The 21,448-nt window shown below is 41.5% G+C and overlaps 1 protein-coding gene across 5 annotated transcripts in view; it reads right to left on the bottom strand.

The window, feature by feature from the left end:
• The window catches only part of LOC124013711 (EH domain-binding protein 1-like protein 1), a 56,838-nt gene extending 43,309 nt beyond the window's left edge, over positions 1-13,529 (bottom strand). The window contains exon 1 of one of the 5 annotated variants that reach the window (XM_046328157.1): positions 13,122-13,529. In XM_046328157.1, the coding sequence (XP_046184113.1) occupies positions 13,122-13,225 (104 nt within the window). In that variant the 5' untranslated portion in view covers positions 13,226-13,529. The remainder of the gene's footprint in view (positions 1-13,121) is intronic. The other 4 variants (XM_046328156.1, XM_046328158.1, XM_046328159.1 and 1 more) reach the window with 4 other exon arrangements.
• Between the last annotated feature and the right edge of the window lie 7,919 nt (positions 13,530-21,448).

Below are 21,448 nucleotides of genomic sequence, written 5' to 3'. Positions count from 1 at the left end.
TAGCACAGAATAACTATCAGGACAGAGCTCTCAGTGTATCCTCTGGTCCTTCCTTCTGGCCACAAACATACTATGAACAGTATTCACACTCCTTTATTTTTTCCACATTTTGTTGTGTTAAAGCCTGAATTTAAAAAAGATTTTAAAAAATAAAAAATTGAGACTGGTCTACATACAATACCCCATATAAAGTGAAAGTGGAATTACGTTTTGCAAAATAATAAAATATTTAAAGCTGAGTGAATAAGTATTCAACCCCTTTGTTTTGCTAAGTATAAATAAGTCCAGGAGTCAAAATTTGCTTAACAAGTTGCATGGACTCCCTCTGTGTGCAGTAATAGTGTTTAACATGATTTTTGAATGCCTACCTCATCTCTTTACCCCACACACACAATTATCTGTACAATCGAGCCGTGAATTTCAAACACAGAGTCAACCACAAAGACCAGGGAGGTTTTCTAATGCCTCACAAAGAAGGGCACTTCTTCTTTTAAAAAAGCAGACATTGAATATCCCTTTGAGCATGGTGAAGTTATTAACTATACTTTGGGTGGTGTATCAATAAACCTACTCACTACAAAGTTACAGGTGTCTTTCCTAACTCAGTTACTGGAGAGGAAGGAAACCACTCAGGGATTTCACCATGAGGTCAATGTTGACTTTAAAATAATTACAGTTTAATGGGTGTGATAGGAGAAAACTGAGGATGGGTCAACAACATTGTAGTTACTCCACAATATTAACCTAATTGACGACAGAGTGAAAAAAGGAAGGAATTCAAATATTTCTAAACATACATCCAGTTTGCAACAAGGCACTAAAGTAGTACTGCAAAAAAATGTGGAAAAGAAATTCACTTTGGGGAAAATTCAATACAACACATTACTGAGTACCACCCTCCATATTTGGAAGTATAGTGGTGGCTGCATCATCTTATGGTTATGCTTGTAATTGTTAAGGACTGGGGAGTTTTTCAAGATAAAACATTTACAGAATGGAGCTAAGCACAGGCATAATCCTAAAGGAAAACCTGGTTCAGTCTGCTTCCACCAGACACTGGGAGATTAATTCACCTTTCATGAGGACGATAACCTCAAGCACAAGGCCAAATCTACACTGGAGTTGCTTACCAAGAAGACAGTGAGTGGTCGAGTAACAGTTTTGACATAAATCTGCTTGAAAATCTATGGCAAGATTTGAAAATGGTTGTCTAGCTATGATCAACCACCAATTTGACAGAGCTTGAAAGTAACAATTGGCAAATATCGTACAAATCTAGGTGTTCAAAACTCTTACCAAGAATGGCTCACAGCTATTCATTTTGAATTCAGGCTGTAACACAACAAAATGTGGACTAAGTCAAGGGTTTATGAATCCCCCCCCCCCCCCATAAAAAGTGATTGGAATTAAGGGACACGAAAATAAAAGCTTAAGGAATGACCCGTTGGCCTTCTCTCAAATACAAACACACACATCTGTCTGCTGCGTAAACACAAGAGAAGGGGGGGAAGCGTCAGCCACCTTGTGTCTCTGTTCAGGGCTGTAACTCAGGGTTTGGTCCCGCCCCCGAGTGCACGTTTAGGTTTTTGCCCTAGCGCGACACATCTGATAGAAATAATCAGAGCTCTAAGTAACAGACTGAGTATAGAATGAACTCCACAATGGAATCAAAATCAACAAACTAACTATAGCCTGAGTGTCAGAGAGGATGCCTCCTCTGGTTGCTTCTGCTATGAGACACATGATGAGTGGAGTGTTTAGCAGGTCCCACTGTAGCAAAAACTTTCTAAAACATCATCATTGGACACGTTTGGGGTAGGTAGAACCTCCATGTTACACTCCCATGTTTCACACCTCCTTGCTCCCTACTGAACAAATCTCAGCTTGGGCATGTTTTTTTTTCACTTGTGCAATTACAGTCCTCAGTGCCCTATTACTGGAGGGTGTGGTCCCTAGCAACCGTCAGGCCACAATACTTCACCTTGTCTCCAGCAGCTGCGGCCAGCTACCTCCTACATGTACGTCACACAAAGATGGTTGTCTACCAACAGACCTATTCTAGACTAGATCAGCTATTATGTCATCCTAGAAGAGATTCGTTGTGTGGATGTGAAATAACCTTGTGCCAAGTTGTTGACCTTTTTTCATCTCCCAATAACAAGAACCAATAGTGAGAGTCGGCAAGATAGTCAGTCCGGACGACTCCGACAGAAAACAAGCTATTTGCAGGCTATTTGCATGTGGAAATGTCACAGCATGCAGTACGCTAGAATGAACATAGGTTCTTAAAAGTTGAACTGCCAGTGAATAACTAACTACTTGTTTGCTGGCTGAGGATGAGAGAAGTAGGGAGGTAGAGAGTAAGGGTAGAGTAAACAGTATGACTGGACGGGATGGGCCTCTCTCATGTTGCAGGCCAGTTATAGAAGTTGGGAGGATCGGAGAGTAAGGGCAAAGTGGAGGAGGCTGGGGGAAAGGTGAGGTGGTGGGGGGGCCACAGAAATAGACCTGTGGAATGGTGGGGCTTAACCATTAGGTTAACTGCTAACTCACCCACCAGCCAGCCAAATATCAGCCTGCCCCATACACCTGCCATCCCAATATCAGCCTGCCCCATACACCTGCCAGGCCAATATCAGCCTGCCCCATACACGTGCCAGCCCAATATCAGCCTGCCCCATACACGTGCCAGCCCAATATCAGCCTGCCCCATACACCTGCCAGGCCAATATCAGCCTGCCCCATACACCTGCCAGCCCAATATCAGCCTGCCCCATACACCTGCCAGGCCAATATCAGCCTGCCCCATACACCTGCCAGGCCAATATCAGCCTGCCCCATACACCTGCCAGCCCAATATCAGCCTGCCCCATACACCTGCCAGCCCAATATCAGCCTGCCCCATACACCTGCCAGCCCAATATCAGCCTGCCCCATACACCTGCCAGGCCAATATCAGCCTGCCTCACACAACGCCCGCCATGCACTCTAGGGGTGTTACAAACCACAGTCTACCTTTGGGGATGTATTGTAGGGTTTCTAAACTTTTCTAGAGACAATGTTATATAAGAGGTGCCGGTAATCAAGCAGTAGAACATTTTAGGACCTGCCCAACATAAGCACTGATGTGTTGCACAATGAAGTTACCTAATTGGGAAATACATTACATTTACATTTACATCAAGGCGGTGGCCCGTTCCTGTAGGTTCATGCTCTACAACATCCGCAGAGTACGACCCTGCCTCACACAGGAAGCGGCGCAGGTCCTAATCCAGGCACTTGTCATCTCCCGTCTGGATTACTGCAACTCGCTGTTGGCTGGGCTCCCTGCCTGTGCCATTAAACCCCTTCAACTCATCCAGAACGCCGCAGCCCGTCTGGTGTTCAACCTTCCCAAGTTCTCTCACGTCACCCCGCTCCTCCGTTCTCTCCACTGGCTTCCAGTTGAAGATCGCATCCGCTACAAGACCATGGTGCTTGCCTACGGAGCTGTGAGGGGAACGGCACCTCAGTACCTCCAGGCTCTGATCAGGCCCTACACCCAAACAAGGGCACTGCGTTCATCCACCTCTGGCCTGCTCGCCTCCCTACCACTGAGGAAGTACAGCTCCCGCTCAGCCCAGTCAAAACTGTTCGCTGCTCTGGCCCCCCAATGGTGGAACAAACTCCCTCACGACGCCAGGACAGCGGAGTCAATCACCACCTTCCGGAGACACCTGAAACCCCACCTCTTTAAGGAATACCTAGGATAGGATAAGTAATCCCTCTCACCCCCCCTCCCCTTAAGATTTAGATGCACTATTGTAAAGTGACTGTTCCACTGGATGTCATAAGGTGAATGCACCAATTTGTAAGTCGCTCTGGATAAGAGCGTCTGCTAAATGACTTAAATGTAATGTAAATGAAATACATGAGACATAATGGTCGGTAACTAACCCGAGCTTGCCACTGACTGACCTGTCACCTAATTGGGTCCCTCGACATGCTGATGCCACTGAAACAAGTGTTTACAGGGGTAGTTATACCAAGTAGCCTAAGGGAAATAACCATAGTTGTGTGAATGGGACCACATCGTCTTATAGGTCACGGTGTTATAAGAGATAATCTGTACCATAACACTTTCATATTACATCCTGTCACATGAGTGTATGTTTTTGTTCCCTCTCCCAGCATGCATTCTTGAGGAAGAACACTTGACAGACTAATGCGGTGTATTTGGAGAGAACGTGCAGAACGAACCAGGGCATACGGTGCATTCGGAAAGTATTCAGACCCCTTGACTTTTTCCACATTTTGTTACGTTACAGACTTATTCTAAAATTGATTCAATTGTTTTTTCCTCATTAATCTACACACAATACCCCATAATGACAAAGCAAAAAAGGGTTTTTCAAAATTTATGCAAATGTATTAAATATAAAAAACGTAAATATCACATTTACATAAGTATTCAGACACTTTACTCAGTACTTTGTTGAAGCACCTTTGTCAGGGATTATAGCTTTGACTCTTCTTGGGTATGACGCTACAAGCTTGGCACACCTGTAATTGGGGAGATTCTCCCATTCTTCTCTGCAGATCCTCTCAAGCTCTGTCAGGTTGGATGGGGAGCATCACTGCTCAGCTTCTTTCAGGTCTCTCCAGAGATGTTTGATCGGGTTCAAGTCTGGGCTCTGACTGAGCCACTCAAGGACATTCAGAGACTTGTCCCGAAGCCACTCGTGTGTTGTCTTGGCTGTGTGCTCAGGGTTGTTGTCCTGTTGGAAGGTGAACCTTCGCCCCAGTCTGAGGTCCTGAGTGCTCTGGAGCAGGTTTTCATCAAGGATCTCTCTGTACTTTGCTCGCTTGGCATTCAGGCCAAAGTGTTCAATCTTGGTTCCATCAGACCAGAAAATTGGGCTGTCATGTGCCTTTTACTGAGGAGTGGCTTCATCTGGCCTTTCGAAGGTTCTACCATCTCCACAGAGGAACTCTGGAGTTCTGTCAGAGTCACCATCGAGTTCTTGGTCATTTCCTTGAACAAGACTAATCCTATTTGGCAATAAAGCCTCCTCTCATGCTGCCAAACATACCCTCGTAAAACTGACTGTTCATAACCTGCCGATTCTTGACTTCGGCGATGTCATTTACAAAATAGACTCAAACACTCTACTCAGCAAATTGAATGCAGTCTATCACAGTGCCATCCGTTTTGTCATCAAAGCCCCATATACTAACCACCACTGTGACCTGTATGCTCTCGTTGGCTGGCCCTCACTACATATTCGTCGCCAAAGCCACTGGCTCCAGGTCATCTATAAGTCTTTGCTAGGTAAAGCTCCGCCTTTTCTCAACTCACTGGTCACCATAGCAACACCCTCCCGTAGCATGCGCTCCAGCAGGTATATTTCACTGGTCATCTCCAAAGCCAACACCTCTTTGGCCGCCTTTTCTTCCAGTTCTCTGCTGCCAGTGACTGGAACGAATTGCAAAAATCACTGAAGTTGGAGACTTATATCTCCCTCACTAGCTTTAAGCATCAGCTGTCAGAGCAGTTTACAGATTGCTGCAGCTGTACACAGCCCATCTGTAAATAGCCCATCCAGCTACCTACCTCATCCCTATATTTGTTTTTCTGCTCTTTTGCACACCAGTATTTCTACTTGCACATCCTCATCTGCACATCTATCACTCCAGTGTTAATTGCTAAATTGTAATTACTTAGCCACTATGGCCTATTTATTGCCTTACCTCCTTACTTCATTTGCACACATGGTATACAGGTTTTTCTATTGTGCTATTGACTGTACGTTTGTTTATCCCATGTGTAACTCTGTGTTGTTTTTGTCGCACTGCTTTGCTTTATCTGGGCCAGGTCGCAGTTGTAAATGAGAACTTGTTCTCAACTGGCCTACCTGGTTAAATAAACATGAAAAAAATAATAGGTCACCCAACAGTATGAACTCTGAAGATAGATGAGGGGCAATCAATTCACATATGGTGTCCAGGGCACAGCTGGGAGCTGAGGGGGGTCTATAACAAGCAGCAACAGTGAGAGACTTACTTCTGGAGAGATTCATTTTTAAAATTAGAAGCTCGAACTGTTTGGGCATAGACCTGGATAGTATGACAGAACTCTGCAGGCTATCTTTGCAGTAGATTGCAACTCCGCCCCCTTTAGCAGTTATATCTTGACGGGAAATGTTGCAGTTGGGGATGGAAATTTCAGAATTTTTAGTGGCCTTCCTAAGCCAGGATTCAGACACGGCAAAGACATCATGGTTGGTGGAGTGTGCTAAAGCAGTGAATAAAGCAAACTTAGGGAGGAGGCTTCTGATGTTAACATGCATGAACCCAAGGCTTTTATGGTTACAGAAGTCAACAAATGAGAGCGCCTGGGTTAACCTCTACATCACCAGAGGAACAGAGGAGGAGTAGGATGAGGGTACGACTAAAGGCTACAAGAACTGGTCGTCTAGTGCGTTGGAAACAGAGAATAAAAGGAGCATATTTCTGGGCGTGGTAGGATAGATTCAGGGCATAATGTACAGAGAAGGGTATGGTAGGGTGCGAGAACAGTGGAGGTAAACCTAGGCATTGAGTGACGATGACAAAGGTTGCATCTCTGGAGGCACCAGTTAAGCTAGACGAGGTCTCTGCATGTGTGGGGGAGTGGGACAAAGGAGCTATCTAAGGCATGTTGAGTGGGACTAGGGGCTCCGCAGTAAAATAAAACAATGAGAGCTACCCTCAACAACAGTATACAAGGCATATTGACATTAGAGAGAGGCATAAAGCAATCACGTGTTGATTGGGAGAGCTAAGACAACAACAGGTAAACAGCTAAGACAACAACAACAGGTAAATGGCGATGAATGAGCAGAGAGGGTCAGTTAGCTACACACATGGCCTGAGTTCGAGGCTGCGGCCGACAGAAACAAAATTAAGTACTGTGTTAATGAACAGTCCAGCAGGCATCAGCTGTGTAGCCGAGTGATCATAGGGTTCAATGAGCAGCAATAGATGAAACAAGGAGCCGCTCGGTAGTCGTTACTATGCTAGGCGAGTGGGAGACACGGCGTTCAGAAAGCTAGCGGGCCGGGGCTAGCAGACATACACAACGCAGAGGCCGGTTGAGAGCACATCGGCCGAATTAGCAGACCAGTAGTGATGGATCGGCGGGGCTCCATGTCGACAAAGGGTCCAGGCCAATTGGCAAGAGAGGTACTGTAGTTGGTGTACTTCGTTGGCTAGCCGGGAGATGGGCCTAGCTCGAGACTAGCTCGAGGCTAACTGGTGCTTAATTCTGGACAAGGGCGTTAGCCACATTAGCCACTCGGTAGCAGCTAGCTAGCTGCGATGATCCAGTGTAATGGTCCAGAGCTTGCTGTAGGAATCCGGTGATGTAGTGGAGAAAAGCAGTCCGATATGCTCATGGCTGATATCAGCCTGTGCAGACTGGCGGGTATTATCCAGGCTAAAGCGTCTAGTGTCTGAGCTAAAGGTAAAGACTGCTAGCAATGGCTAACAATGACTAAATAGCTAGTAGCTAATAGCTAGTAGCTAAGTAGCTGACGGCTAGCTTCTGATAGGGCTTCCAGTTATAAGGTCTAAAAAATAGATCTGTACAACATTGGGTGAATGCTACCAAATACTAATTGAGTGTATGTAAACTTCTGACCCACTGAGAATGTGATGAAATAAATAAAAGCTGAAATAAATAACTCTCTACGATTATTCTGACATTTCACATTCTTAAAATAAAGTGGTGATCCTAACTGACTTAAAACAGTGGATGTTTACTAGGATCAAATGTCAGGAATTGTGAAAAACATACACTACTGTTTAAAAGTTTGGGGTCACTTAGAAATGTCCTTGTTTTCCATGAAAACATACATGAAATTAGTTGCAAAATTAATAAGAAATGTAGTCAAAACGTTGACAAGGTTATAAATAATGATTTTTAATTCAAATGACAATTGTGTCCTTCAAACTTTGCTTTCGTCAAAGAATCCTCCATCTGCAGCAATTATAGCATTGCAGACCTTTGTCATTCTAGTTGTCAATTTGTTGAGGTAATATGAAGAGATTTCACCCCATGCTTCCTGAAGCACCTCCCACTAGTTGGATTGGTTTGACGGTCAAGCTGATCCCACAATAGCTCAATAGGGTTGAGATCCGGTGACTGTGCTGGCCACTCCATTATAGACAATATACCAGCTGACTGCTTCTTCCCTAAATAGTTCTTGCATAGTTTGGAGCTGTGTCATTGTCCTGTTGTAGGAGGAAATTGGCTCCAATTAAGTGCCCTCCACAGGGTATATGGCATGGCGTTGCAAAATGGAGTGATAGCCTTCCATCTTAAAGATCCCTTTTACCCTGTACAAATCTCCCACTTTACCACCACCAAAGCACCCCCAGACCATCACATTACCTCCACCATGCTTGACAGATGGTGTCAAGCACTCCTCCAGCATCTTTTCATTTTTTTCTGCGTCTCACAAATGTTCTTCTTTGTGATCTGAACACCTCAAACTTAGATTTGTCTGTCCAAAACACTTTTCCAATCTTCCTCTGTCCAGTGTCTGTGCTCATTTGCCCATCTTAATCTTTTATTTTTATTGGCCAGTCTGAGATATGGCTTTTTCTTTGCAACTCTGCCTAGAAGACCAGCATCCCATCCGTAAGTCGCCTCTTCACTGTTGACGTTGAGACTGGTGTTTTACGCGTACTATTTAATGAAGCTGCCAGTTGAGGACTTGTGAGGCATCTGTTTCTCAAACTAGACACTCTAATGTACTTGTCCTCTTGCTCAGTTGTGCACCGGGGCCTCCCACTCCTCTTTCTATTCTGGTTAGAGCCAGTTTATGCTGTTCTGTGAAGGGAGTAGTACACAGTGTTGTATGAGATTTTCAGTTTCTTGGCAATTTCTCGCATGGAATAGCCTTCATTTCTCAGAACAAGAATAGACTGACGAGTTTAAGAAGAAAGTTCTTTGTTTCTGGCCATTTTGAGCCTGTAATCGAACCCACAAATGTTGATGCTCCAGATACTCAACTAGTCTAAAGAAGGCCAGTTTTATTGCTTCTTTAATCAGAACAACAGTTTTCAGCTATGCTAACATAATGGCCAAATGGTTTTCTAATGATCAATTAGTCTTTTAAAATTATAAACTTGGATTAGCTAACACAACGTGCCATTGGAAGACAGAAGTGATAGTTGCTGATAATGGGCCTCTGTACACCTATGTAGATATTCCATAAAAAAATCTGCCGTTTCCAGCTACAATAGTCATTTACGACATTAGCAATGTCTACACTGTATTTCTGATCCATTTGATGTTATTTTAATGGACAAAAAATGTGCTTTTCTTTCAAAAACAAGGACATTTCTAAGTGACCCCAAACCTTTGAACGCTAGTGTACATATACACACACATACCTTATTTAAAATATATTTACTTTATTATTTTCAACTAACCCTACCACCCCTCCCCTAATTGGTGTAAACTAATGAACAACAACACTTATAAACACTATATACCTTTTACAGACACAATTTATTTGACAGTTGTTATACTTTGTTTGTTTTAGTCCTGTACTGTCCTTCGTCTACCCTCAACCTCTCCCATCTATTTCTGGTTTTCCATCCAGTCTGATCTCTATTTGCCATGTATTTTTTAACTGTGCTGTTTCACAAAAGTTGTGAACCTATATACATTTTACAGACACAGTATATTTTACATTTATCTTGTTGTTATTAGTCCCACCCTTCAGCTCCTTTCAACCTCTCCCATCTATCTCTTAACACCCTCCATTTTGGATTTCTATTTGCCATATATTTTTAACTGTGCTGTGATGCTTCACAAACGTTCTGAACATTTCTATTCTTTTAGTTTCTACAGATTGTAAATTAAAGATATTTTTTTTAACTAAAAGTGTTATTATATTATTGACCGATTGACTATGCCATTTCAAATCACCCAGTATTGCTATATGCAGCGTTAGCTCCAGGTAAATGTTGCCAGGTAAATGTATAATAATTTAAATTGAAAAATGTGAAGTTTTGAATCAGGTGTCGTTTTGCATATCAGTTCATAAACTATGTGCCATGGAATCGGTACATCGAAAATTTCTTCACAACTATTTTGCAATCTATATGACACAGCTGTCAATTTTTTGGTCCTTAAATGAAAATGGTATATCTATTTTTTTATCACAATTTTCTTTAAATAACTTTGGTCTTTAATGCAGGGCCGACTTACAAGATCCTTACTTTTCCCCCCTTCCGCTTTGCGGTAATGCTGCAATTAGTTGGTTGTAAGGGTCTGAATACTTATATAAATAAGTTATTTCAGTTATTTTATTTGTATACATTTTCACAAATGTCTAAACACCTGTTTTCACTTTGTCATTATGAGGTATTGTGTGTGTAGATTGATGAGGATTATTAAAAATATATATATTTTAGAATAAGGCTGTAACGTAACAAAATTATGGAAAAGTCAAGGGGTCTGAATACTTTCCAAATGCACTGTATGCACACACACCTCTATTGTTGCAAACTGAACAGTCATTTTGCTAATCAGTTAAGCAGGACGACCTGTCTAGCTGATCCACATTGTTCACATTCTTCTTGCGAACTGGATACATGGAAACGTACACCACGTCTGGTAACATTACTGCTATTCTCTGTAGAGTCGGACCAATATATCATTTCAACAATATTAACTGCCGATATTGGCCTTTTAATGCTGTGCTGCTGGGGCTTGTTGAGTGACTGATGTGACGTTGCGTGGTCTGTGGTTTCACAGCATCACATGATATTACTGCTAAACAGTGAACAAGCAGAGGCCCATACAGAACCCACAGTTTGCTGCCAAGAGTCAGATCACCAAAACATATTGACTCCATCACCAGCCGACAAAACACCACTTGTGTTAATCTCATACATCAAACAGTCATAAAAGCCATGCAATTGATGACCTCATTTTCAAACTGGTCAAACTTGACTCTTACCACATTAAAATGACACTGTACTGAATGATGTTATCATCAAGCTGAATATGCATACACTAGTTATAGGAGAATGGTTCGATAGACAGCAATACCAAGAACATGCTAATACTACTAAGGGGGTGTATAATAGAACAATGAAGGTAGAGAGACAGGGAGGTCGTCTGCCAGCTAGGGCTGGGCGGTTGGAGGAAGCACATTCTAGGTACAATGTGAGTAATGCTAATGGAATTCAAGCAGAGCCAGGGCCCAGACAGGAACCACAGCACCACTGGCTGTACGCGCATTCCATACATGCATAAGAACTGACTTAAGTTAAAACCCTGCCGCGTGTGTGAGCAGCACCTGGCTGCACAGCAGTCATAGGCAGCAGTGCATTGGGTTGTCAGAGGGGCTGCATAGCACCCTGCCTCACCAGCCTGACCATCTTTATTCCACATGAGCGATTGATTACATGATTATATTAGGTTAGGTTAGACTAAGAGATACAATATCAGCTTAAAATGCTGAAATAACTTCCCACTGGGCAAAAACTGGCTGAATCAACGTTGTTTCCACATCATTCCATGATGACGTTGAATCAACATGGATAACTGATTGGATTTGCAAAAAGTCATCAAGGTAAGGGAATTAATTTTTTTCCCCATCTAACTTTTAAGCTAAATCCTATGATAAGGTGAACATTCTTGGTTGATTTCACTTTGAATTCACGTTAGTTGACAATTCAACCAAATGTAAATCAAACTAGACGTTGGAGAAAACCTGGCACCATTCCTACGGTGAAGCATGTTGGTGGCAGCATCATACTGTGGGGATGTTATTCAGCGGCAGGGACTCGGAGACTAGTCAGGATCGAGGGAAAGATGAACAGAGCAAAGTACAGAGAGATCCTTGATGAAAACCTGCTTCATAGCACTCAGGACCTCAGACTGGGGCGAAGGTTCACCTTCCAACAGGACAACGACACTAAGCACACAGCCATGACAACGCAGGAGTGGCTTCGGGACAAGTCTCTGAATGTTCCTGAGTGGCCCAGCCAGAGCCCAGAGTGTCCTGAAAACAGCTGTGCAGCGACGCTCCGCATCCAACCTGACAGAGGTGTGAGAATCTGCAGAGAAGAATTGGAGAAACTCCACAACTACAGGTGTGCCAAGCTTGTAGTGACATACACAAGAAGACACGGGCTGTAATCGCTACCAAAGGTGCTTCAACAAAGTACTGAGTAAAGGGTCTGAATACTTATGTAAATGTGATATTTCAGTTTTACATTTGTAATACATTTGGAAACATTTCTAAAAAACAGTTTTTACTTTGTCATTATGGGGTATTGTGTATAGATTAATGAGGGGGGGAAACAATTTAATCAATTTTAGAATAAGGCTGTAACGTAACAAAATTTGGAAAATTTCAAGGGGTCTGAATACTTTCTGAATGCACTGTATGGTCGAAAAATAATAACACCTGCTTGGAACAAGGGGAAATTATATGCACTACAGGTGATGATGATGATGATCATCATCATCATCATGACAACGGTGATGACAACAATGATGAACCATGAATAAATGACATCATCATCATCATCGTACAGCATCACCTGTAATTCATTCACCTGTTATAGACCTGTGATTATTCATAGTTTAGGCTTACACATGTTTTATATTTGAATTTGGACACATCTATTGCTTACCCTCAAAACAACCAGTTAATGTTTCCCCTCTGAATAACTGAATGTCAATTAGGATGCTTGTCGCATGACGATGATTAGAATAGGAAAAGGGCAAATGCGGAAGTGCATTGGCTGTCAAAGGCGTACGCTCATCCAAAGCTGTACAGTACAGTGTAATGCACGATGCACTGATGGTATAAACGTGTACAATCAACAAAAAAAGTAATGGGGAAGACAATGTGATAGCAGTACGCAACTGACAACATTAAACCATCATTTAGCCTATAACTGACAACATAGCTTTGCACCAACCAAATGCGAATCTAAAAGTATGCCCTTAAAACATCACAGCTCGAGCTGGGGACAGAGTCGGTGACAAAGGTCCCACGAGGTTGCGTTTTATCGGTTCAGACATGAGCATTTTTATCAAGGCAACAAAAAAAAGCATGTTTACTTACCATTTCTTCGTGCATTCTACTGTCAGTTCTTGAAAAGTCACCGCAAACTGGAACTTCGACGCTTTCTTGCCGACACGCTGAAGTCTCTTCCACACCGAAGTCATGTTTAGAGACGCTATAATGTTATTTCTCAAGAGACATTACTAAAATCGTCGTCACAGTACCCCTCTGCCCTCCTCGCGTTCTGGCAAGGAGTCTGTTGATGCAGCACTTGCGTTTGCTGCGCAAGAAAGACAGTCGATGTTCACTCAATGTTCAACAGTCTTACTGACGTGTTCACAACTTCACGTCTAGAATGTCACAACACACAGAACTGAGGCAAAACAAATGCACGCTGCGACAGGAACGAGCGGTGAGACCCCAAACACAAAACTTAATAGCTAATCATAACACTTGTAATTTAAAAATTATTAAAGTGAATGCATTATCCCTAGTAGCCTATGACTTTATTAAAAACAATTACAATTTTACATTTGACCTGTATGTTGTTTAAATCATATTTTACTGATATGTATATATATATATATTTTTTTTTTAAGTCTGAAAAAACAGAAAGCATTGCCTGGTTTAGACCATTGTTTGAGATGAAGGTGGGAAAGCAGTGCACCTTTTTAGAGTAAGGGGCTGGGAGGGGAATATGCAAATTATGTTGGTTAAACATGAAAATTATGTTTGTCAATTATTCAAAGTATGATGTCATCCCATGGTAAAAAAAAACCACACTCACTAGGTTGCTTGTTTTTGCTTAGGTGTGGTAAGTGATATTCAACAGGTACCAATAGCCTACAAAAAGAACTGGGGAACACGCGAGACCTGGAATTCTTGTGGGGTCAGGAGACATGTCAGGCCAATATGCTGGAGTTTAGCCCCTTCACACAGCAACCCATAGGCTACAGTACACTGTCCCCAATAACAGATCCTGTTTAATCTGCCGTTTATTTATAAACAGTGGCGCAACGCCGACAGACACAGGCAGCTGGGGATTTTCTTACTGGCCCTAAGAAGAAAAAAACAAGAAGCAATACAACCATATCTCTTCCCATGGCTGTCCAATACATTATATGATGTAACAGTTTATATACGATTATTCTATGACTGAATATGAATCAACAATATTCCATTTTTTTCTTCTTTTCTACGAGTCTAAATCATAATATGTTGCCATGGGGTTACTTTATCTAGTCATATTGGTGGAGCAATGCCATTGGTCAGTTCCTAGACTATTTTTTTGTGAGGTCATAAATCTGTCGCGAAATGTAGGCTATGGTGTGAGTCCTTGACAGACGCTGAATGATGGGTTCTGTTCCCACCCCATTCCTATGAGCTGCTTCCATGTGTGCTTAACCTCGCCTGTCTGCACACACACATCCTCCTTCTCAGCAGGGTTTGAGTTCGGAAGCAGCTGGATTCGGGTTGGAAAAGTCCAGCCAGCTAAAGGCAGAAATAAGGAAGAAACGAGAGGGTTCAGCACACATGGGAATACTAGTCTTTTTCTAGTTGGTCCTTTGCCAAAGGTCCATTATGGTGAGGTTATGTTTATCTGATAAACTATTCCTGGAATTGTATTTCCTGGTCCCAAATAGCTATAATTACAGAGCTTTAAATTCTGGAAACAGACAACAGTTCATCAAACCCAAGCAGTAATATTACAGTAGTAGTAGTAGTAGTGTTATAACTATTTAATACACTAGTGTAGACATTTAGGAACGGATTTTGTTATTTGAAGCTACATTAAGACTCTGATACATATACTAACTTGTTGAAATATTTCCTGCAAAGCATCATCCCAGGACATCCCACAACGTAATACGTTACTTCTACTAACCAATACTTTAACTATATTAACCAATACGGTAACTATAACCCATATGTGAACTATATTAACTAATACATTAACTAAAACCAAAATGTTAACTATACTAACCAATATGTTAACTATAACGAATACATTAACCAAGTTAATCAATATATTAACTATATATTTGGAAATGTGAGGACTCTGATACCAGTACCAGTACAAATATCTGCTCTGGGGTGTAAAACTGCAGGTCTTTCCAGGACCTAATCCCATTCCAATATGTTAACAATATTTTTGGTAATGTGGGTCAGGGAGTTCATAGATTTTAATTATATTGTTCCTGTACGCTGAGCTGCTCATATATCAAATGAGGACAAATATGTACCTGTTGGCCAGTGGTGTAGTGGTGCCTGGAAGAGTTAGGTAAGGTTTATGGTTAGGGTAAGAGTTAAGGTTAGGGTTTAGGGTAGGGACGTCCCAAGGAGATCCGAATAGCACTGAACAATTCAATTGACACATGCACATTCACGCTGAGCTGAGCTACACAAATGAGGGGGGAATCATAACATTTTTTAAATCGATGGTTGTAATTCGATAAAAGTTTTCATTAAAAGTATGAATTTCAGCACCCGGTGAAAGGACCTTGGTTGTACAGGACAAACATACTGGAGGTACAGGTAAGAGTTTTCAGAATGGACATTCTTACAAGAATCAACTAATGGTGACCAGTGGTGTATATTCATGGATGGCCAGGGCCAAATTTTGACCAGTAAAACTATTATATAAATTCAATTAAATGAATCTTTAGTCTCTGTGTTTTCATAATTTCTCTGTCAATTCGCAAGTAGCTGAATCTCACCGGAGAAATCATTGGAGGTAGGGAAACCAAGCCCCTCTGTCTCAGTGTAGCCCATGTATCTGATGCTGTTTGGACCAAAAGAGTATGACATGTTTTTACCATAGCATTTGTTTGATTGATTGATGCCAGCAAGCATTTAGTCTCCCTTGATGCTTTTTTTAAATGAAAGGATTAGCTAAATCAGCTTTGAGCTGACCTCACCTGTGGGTAGTGCTGGTGCAACAAAACACCCTCCGATGGGAGGACAGTTTGGATTTCGCTTCACACCAATCAAATCACTTCCTAAGCAAAATGTCATTTTCAGAAAAAGGTGTCTGTTTTTGGTCTGCTTGTGTTGATGTCCTGCAGTAGCTAGCTTTCTAAAAGTCCTTTCCTAAACCATGGATAGAGATGGGGATTTGGACTTGTGGTTTTGACTTAATTCTCTGTACAGGCCAATGATTATGATGGCAATTCTGAGCTAAACATAGTCATAAGTTGTGCCACTAGATGTAGCCTAGCAGACTCACGTTAACTAGCTAGCTAACTTAGCTAATTCATTATTGCCAATGCAAGGAAGCTAGGCAAGCAAGCATTTTAGCTAGGTAGCCTATGACAACAAAAACTAAAAGTGTACTGAATGATAGAGCCATAGACCGTTTCGCCAAAGACAGAAGGATGGCATTGGCGTTTAACTAGTCTACAAGTAGAGTGAGTCCAAACATTTTAGTTGTACTTGCACAAACATACACACACAGAGAGAGACAGAAATCAGTACGATGGACAGCCATGCGATATTTATCTAAATTGACTGGACTAAATTGTTTTTGGTATTTTTTAAGTTTGTTTTCCGTGTGTTAAACTAAACATATATAGCCTTGTTGATTTGATGATGTTTAAATGTTTAAGTTAAAATGGTGCTGGAATAGCGGAGGCAGGGCTCCTGTTGTCTTTGTGCTGACTTGCGGTAACTCTGTAGTTGTAAATCAGTAATTGTTTAGGAAACTGTCAAAAACATTAACTTTCTTGACCATGAAGCAGGTCATATGAATGTTTGTCACATGCTATATTTGCTTTGTTGCTCTCCGGTTTTGTAATGAAACAAACGTATGTGTAGTTACATTTATTCTGTTGCCTTTTCGTTGTCACGGCCTTGTAAATTGTATATCACGGTGGCGTAATGTGTTATATAGAAAACAACGCAATTATCACAACATAGGTTGTAATATGGCCTTTTGACTGTCTTGGCTTTGCATCCTCAGGGATTTTACTGATGCACTGCTACTGGAGGTGACTCAATGTTGTTGCTAGCAAATCCTGCGACCAGTTACCAAACTCAACTCCGCCTCAATATAAGAGAACAGAGTTGAGCTTTCCTCAGCTAGGAAAAAATGTAATGCCTTTTGATTTGAGTGTAGTTACCCAGTTTGCAAGACAAATGGCCACTGGATTGATAGAAATAATCATATAATTTTGCCAGGTAGGCATTGCCTTCTTTGCAGCTAATTAACATTTAATAGAGAAGGTTTTTGGGAAGCCTTTCCATCTACCAGAAGACAGTTAGGCCTATCATTACCATCTCTATATTTTTCCTATTCCTTAATAGTTTGAAACTTTGACAATTTACTTCATATTATGAGGCATGGCTTTCCTTGCTTCAAGGTAGTCTATAGCCAAAATCCCACCATAGAAACATAGATGCAATTATTTTATAAAGAGTTCCTCATGTGTTATCCTGTTCTACTGGATTTCTTTCAACTTTCTTTCATTGTCGAGCAGCCAAAGGCATTATCCTTGTCATATTAGCAACCCATCATAGTTGTTGCATCTTTAGATCTCCCCTCTTTCTACATTTCTAACGAATGTTTCCATCTCTGTTTCCAATTTGTTCCTAACTGGCTTGCCTAGTTAAATAAAGGTTCAATTAAAAAATCTAAAAAATTAAATACAGTCCATAAATCATGCAATATTGACAGAGTAATGTAGGTCAAGTCACCAAAATTCCAAACATATAGTGTGCATGGAAAGTGTACACATTGTAAAGCAATGCATTTCTTTCTCCGTCCACATTACCTTGAATGTATCCTCCACATGCGCCGTTTAGCTAGGTCATCGCGGTAGCAAGCAGAGAGACAGGTTAGCACAGTTGTTCCTAAACTTGTACCAATCTTATCAAACAAGTTAGGAACTTTAAAAAAAATAAGATATTGAAACATATATATGAATATATCCACATTGCCTATCTTCCCTATAGGCCGATATTAAAATGCTATCAAAATTCAAACAATACAGTTTCAAAATGTCATACGTTTTTGTTTTGTCACTGTTGCTACGTGTCAGTGTGAATCATTTATCATACTTCCCAACGTTCAGCGGTATAGCATTTCCATTGCATAGCTAAATATAGCTGAATGTACCTACAGCAGCCAATGTGGTAATGGAAAGGGTCCTCTTTGCTTGTTTTTGCTGTTCTCCAAATATAATTTTTGCTATATATAAATGCAGTAAACACGCTTCAACTTTCTAAAAATATCCCGGGGAGAATTCCCTCCTTCCGGACCTACCGACTCAAACCCTAGTTATGGCCCTGCCGTCCTGTGCACATTGCAGCACCTAAAATGTGAATGAATAATATTTTAACATTTTCAGATAAGCATTATGATCTGTTCCATCAGTCTTATTAATTGAAATGGCGTGTACCTCCACTACACCACTGCTGTTGTCTGACAAGCTTTTTATACAATGGCCATTCACTTTGTCCCAAGAATTGACTTGACTTACTTTACTTAGCACAAACTATCACACGCTCTGCCCCAAGAGATGAGAATAACTCCCTTATTAACGAATGTAGACAGGTTCAAGGGTGTTAGAGGTAATATGTTTCCACATCAATATATTTCCTGTTGGTGGGCCACCCATTGGTCGCTCCACTTCCTGTTTTCCAGCTGCACTGTTATTCAGTGCCACCTGGGTCCACAAATGTGCTGGGGGAAATGGCACTTCAGAGCAACTGTATGCAAACAGCTGACTTCAAATGGAGGGTTTAGAAACAAAATGGGGCACAACATGTCACGCCTCTAATGAGAGCACCGTTTGAGATAAGGATCCTGTCCAGGTTTGTTTACAATGGGTGGGAAGTCTCAGCCACAGGAGGTCATCATAGCATCCATTAAGTCTGTGTTAATTAGGCTCGTTTATTTTCTGTCACAGAAAGCTTTTTCTGTGACACAAAGTTGAATCATCAGTTCACATTGGAATTTAGGGGAATTCCAATAGTTGCCAACTAAATAGTTGACTGAGAAAAGGCCATAATGTCCCTCTCTTTCTAAGAGTGAAAAAATAACATGGTGTTAATGGAGAGAGATGAGTCATGGAGAGAGATCAGAGCCACAGCAGCTGTGCACCAGGAATTCAACACGGTCCGCGTGTGCTGTGTTGCCTGACAACTTTGTACAAGCTAGCTACGTTAGCTGACATGAATAAAAACAAACGTTGCTGGAGAGCTTCTTCGGAAGGGGTAAGGGAGGTAAAAGGTCCAACGACGATGTCGATAATGCAGAGACAGCAGAGCCCGAGAAGCTTCATTCAATATAAAACATGATCAGTCCTACCTAAAATATGGCTTTATTGCGACAGGTGACTCACATGCTCCATGCCCCGTGTGTAGTATGTGGAGATCTAACGAGGCAATGAAGAACTCAAAACTGCTTTGGTACATCGAATCCAAGCACCCTACACTTAAAAGACAAAACTGTTGAATACTTTGAACGAAGAAAACGTGAACAAGAAGGACAACAGCAAGTTTTGAAAGTCACCGCATCAACAAACGTGGCTGCACAGAGCTTCATACTTAGTGGCTAGCTGTATTGCTAAGGCAAAGAAGCCTTTCACTATTGACGAGGAGTTGATTCTACCTGCTGCTAAGGACATTTGCCGTGAACTCTTAGAGGCTGCGGCTAAAAAGATAGCACAGGTTCCTCTTTCGGTTACCAACCTTCACTAAGATAATTGATGAAGTAGCGGAGGACGTTGAGGCACAATTGTTAGAACGGCTTTAACGAGTCACCGTGGTATGCAATCCAGGTTGACGAATCTACCGATATCGACATCAAGGCAATACTGCTTGTTTATGTGCGATATATATTTCCGGATGATGTGCATGAGGATTTGTTGTGTGCGCTGTCCCTGCCGACTAACACAGCGGCCGCAGAACTTGTCAAGTCTTTGGATGATTACATGTGAGGAAAATTGGATTGGTCATTCTGCATTGGCGTATGCACGGATGGGGCTGCTGCCATGACTGGACGGCTGTCTGGTTCCACTACCCGGGTTAAAGATGTTGCGCCTGAATGTGAGTCTACGAACTGTCATTCACTTAGAAATGCTGGCTAGCCGAAAGATGTCACCTGAATTTATCGTATTGAATGATGTTATGAATCACATCAAAGCACACCTTAACTTCTTCGAGATAGGGGGCGCTCTTTTAATTTTTGGATAAAAAACATTCCCGTTTTAAACAAGATATTTTGTCACGAAAAGATGCTCGACTATACATGTAATTGACAGCTTTGGAAAGAAAAAACTCTGACGTTTCCAAAACTGCAAAGATATTATCTGTGAGTGCCCCAGAACTAATGCTATAGGCGAAACCAAGATGAAGTTTCATACAGGAAATGCCACAGACTCTGAAGACGCTGTGTTCCAATGTCTCCTTATATGGCTGTGAATGCGTCAGGAATGAGCCTGCCCTTTGTGTCGTTTCTCCAAGGTGTCTGCAGCATTGTGACGTATTTGTAGGCATATCATTGGAAGATTGACCACAAGAGACTACATTTACCAGGTGTCCGCCCGGTGTCCTGTGTCGAAATTATTGCGTAATCTCTAGGTCCATGCGCGTTCCATTTCTTCAGAAGAGAAAGTCAACTGCCACAAAGGATTTATCGTCGATAGATATGTGAAAAACACCTTGAGGATTGATTCTAAACATCGGTTTGCCATGTTTCTGTCGATATTATGGAGTTAATTTGGAAAAAAGTTTGCGTTTTAATGACTTAATTTTTTTTTTTTCTTACCCAAACATGATGAAGAAAACGGAGCGATTTGTCAACACAAATAATCTTTTTGTAAAAACTGAACATTTGCTATCTAACTGAGAGTCTCCTCATTGAAAACATCTGAAGTTCTTCAAAGGTAAATGATTTTATTTGAAAGCTTTTCTGGTTTTTGTGAAAATGTTGCATGCTGAATGCCAGGCATATTCCTATGCTAGGCTATCAATACTGTTACACAAATGCTTGTTTTGCTATGGTTGGGAAGCATATTTTTGAAAATCTGAGATGACAGTGTTGTTAACAAAAGGCTAAGCTTGAGAGCAAATAGATTTATTTCATTTCATTTGCGATTTTCATGAATAGTTAATGTTGCGTTATGCTAATGATTGCGGATAGATTTACACAATCCTGGATACAGGTTTTTTTCGTAGCTAAACGTGATGCAGAAAACGGAGCGATTTGTCCTAAACAAATAATCTTTCAGGAAAAACTGAACATTTGCTAACTAACTGAGAGTCTCCTCATTGAAAACATCCGAAGTTCTTCAAAGGTAAATGATTTTATTTGAATGCTTTTCTGGTTTTTGTGAAAATGTTGCCTGCTGAATGCTAACGCTAAATGCTACGCTAAATGCTATGCT

Source organism: Oncorhynchus gorbuscha, linkage group LG25 (genome assembly GCF_021184085.1).
Source record: "Oncorhynchus gorbuscha isolate QuinsamMale2020 ecotype Even-year linkage group LG25, OgorEven_v1.0, whole genome shotgun sequence".
Classification (NCBI taxonomy): Eukaryota; Metazoa; Chordata; class Actinopteri; order Salmoniformes; family Salmonidae; genus Oncorhynchus; species Oncorhynchus gorbuscha.
This window is presented reverse-complemented; position numbering and strand designations above follow the sequence as displayed.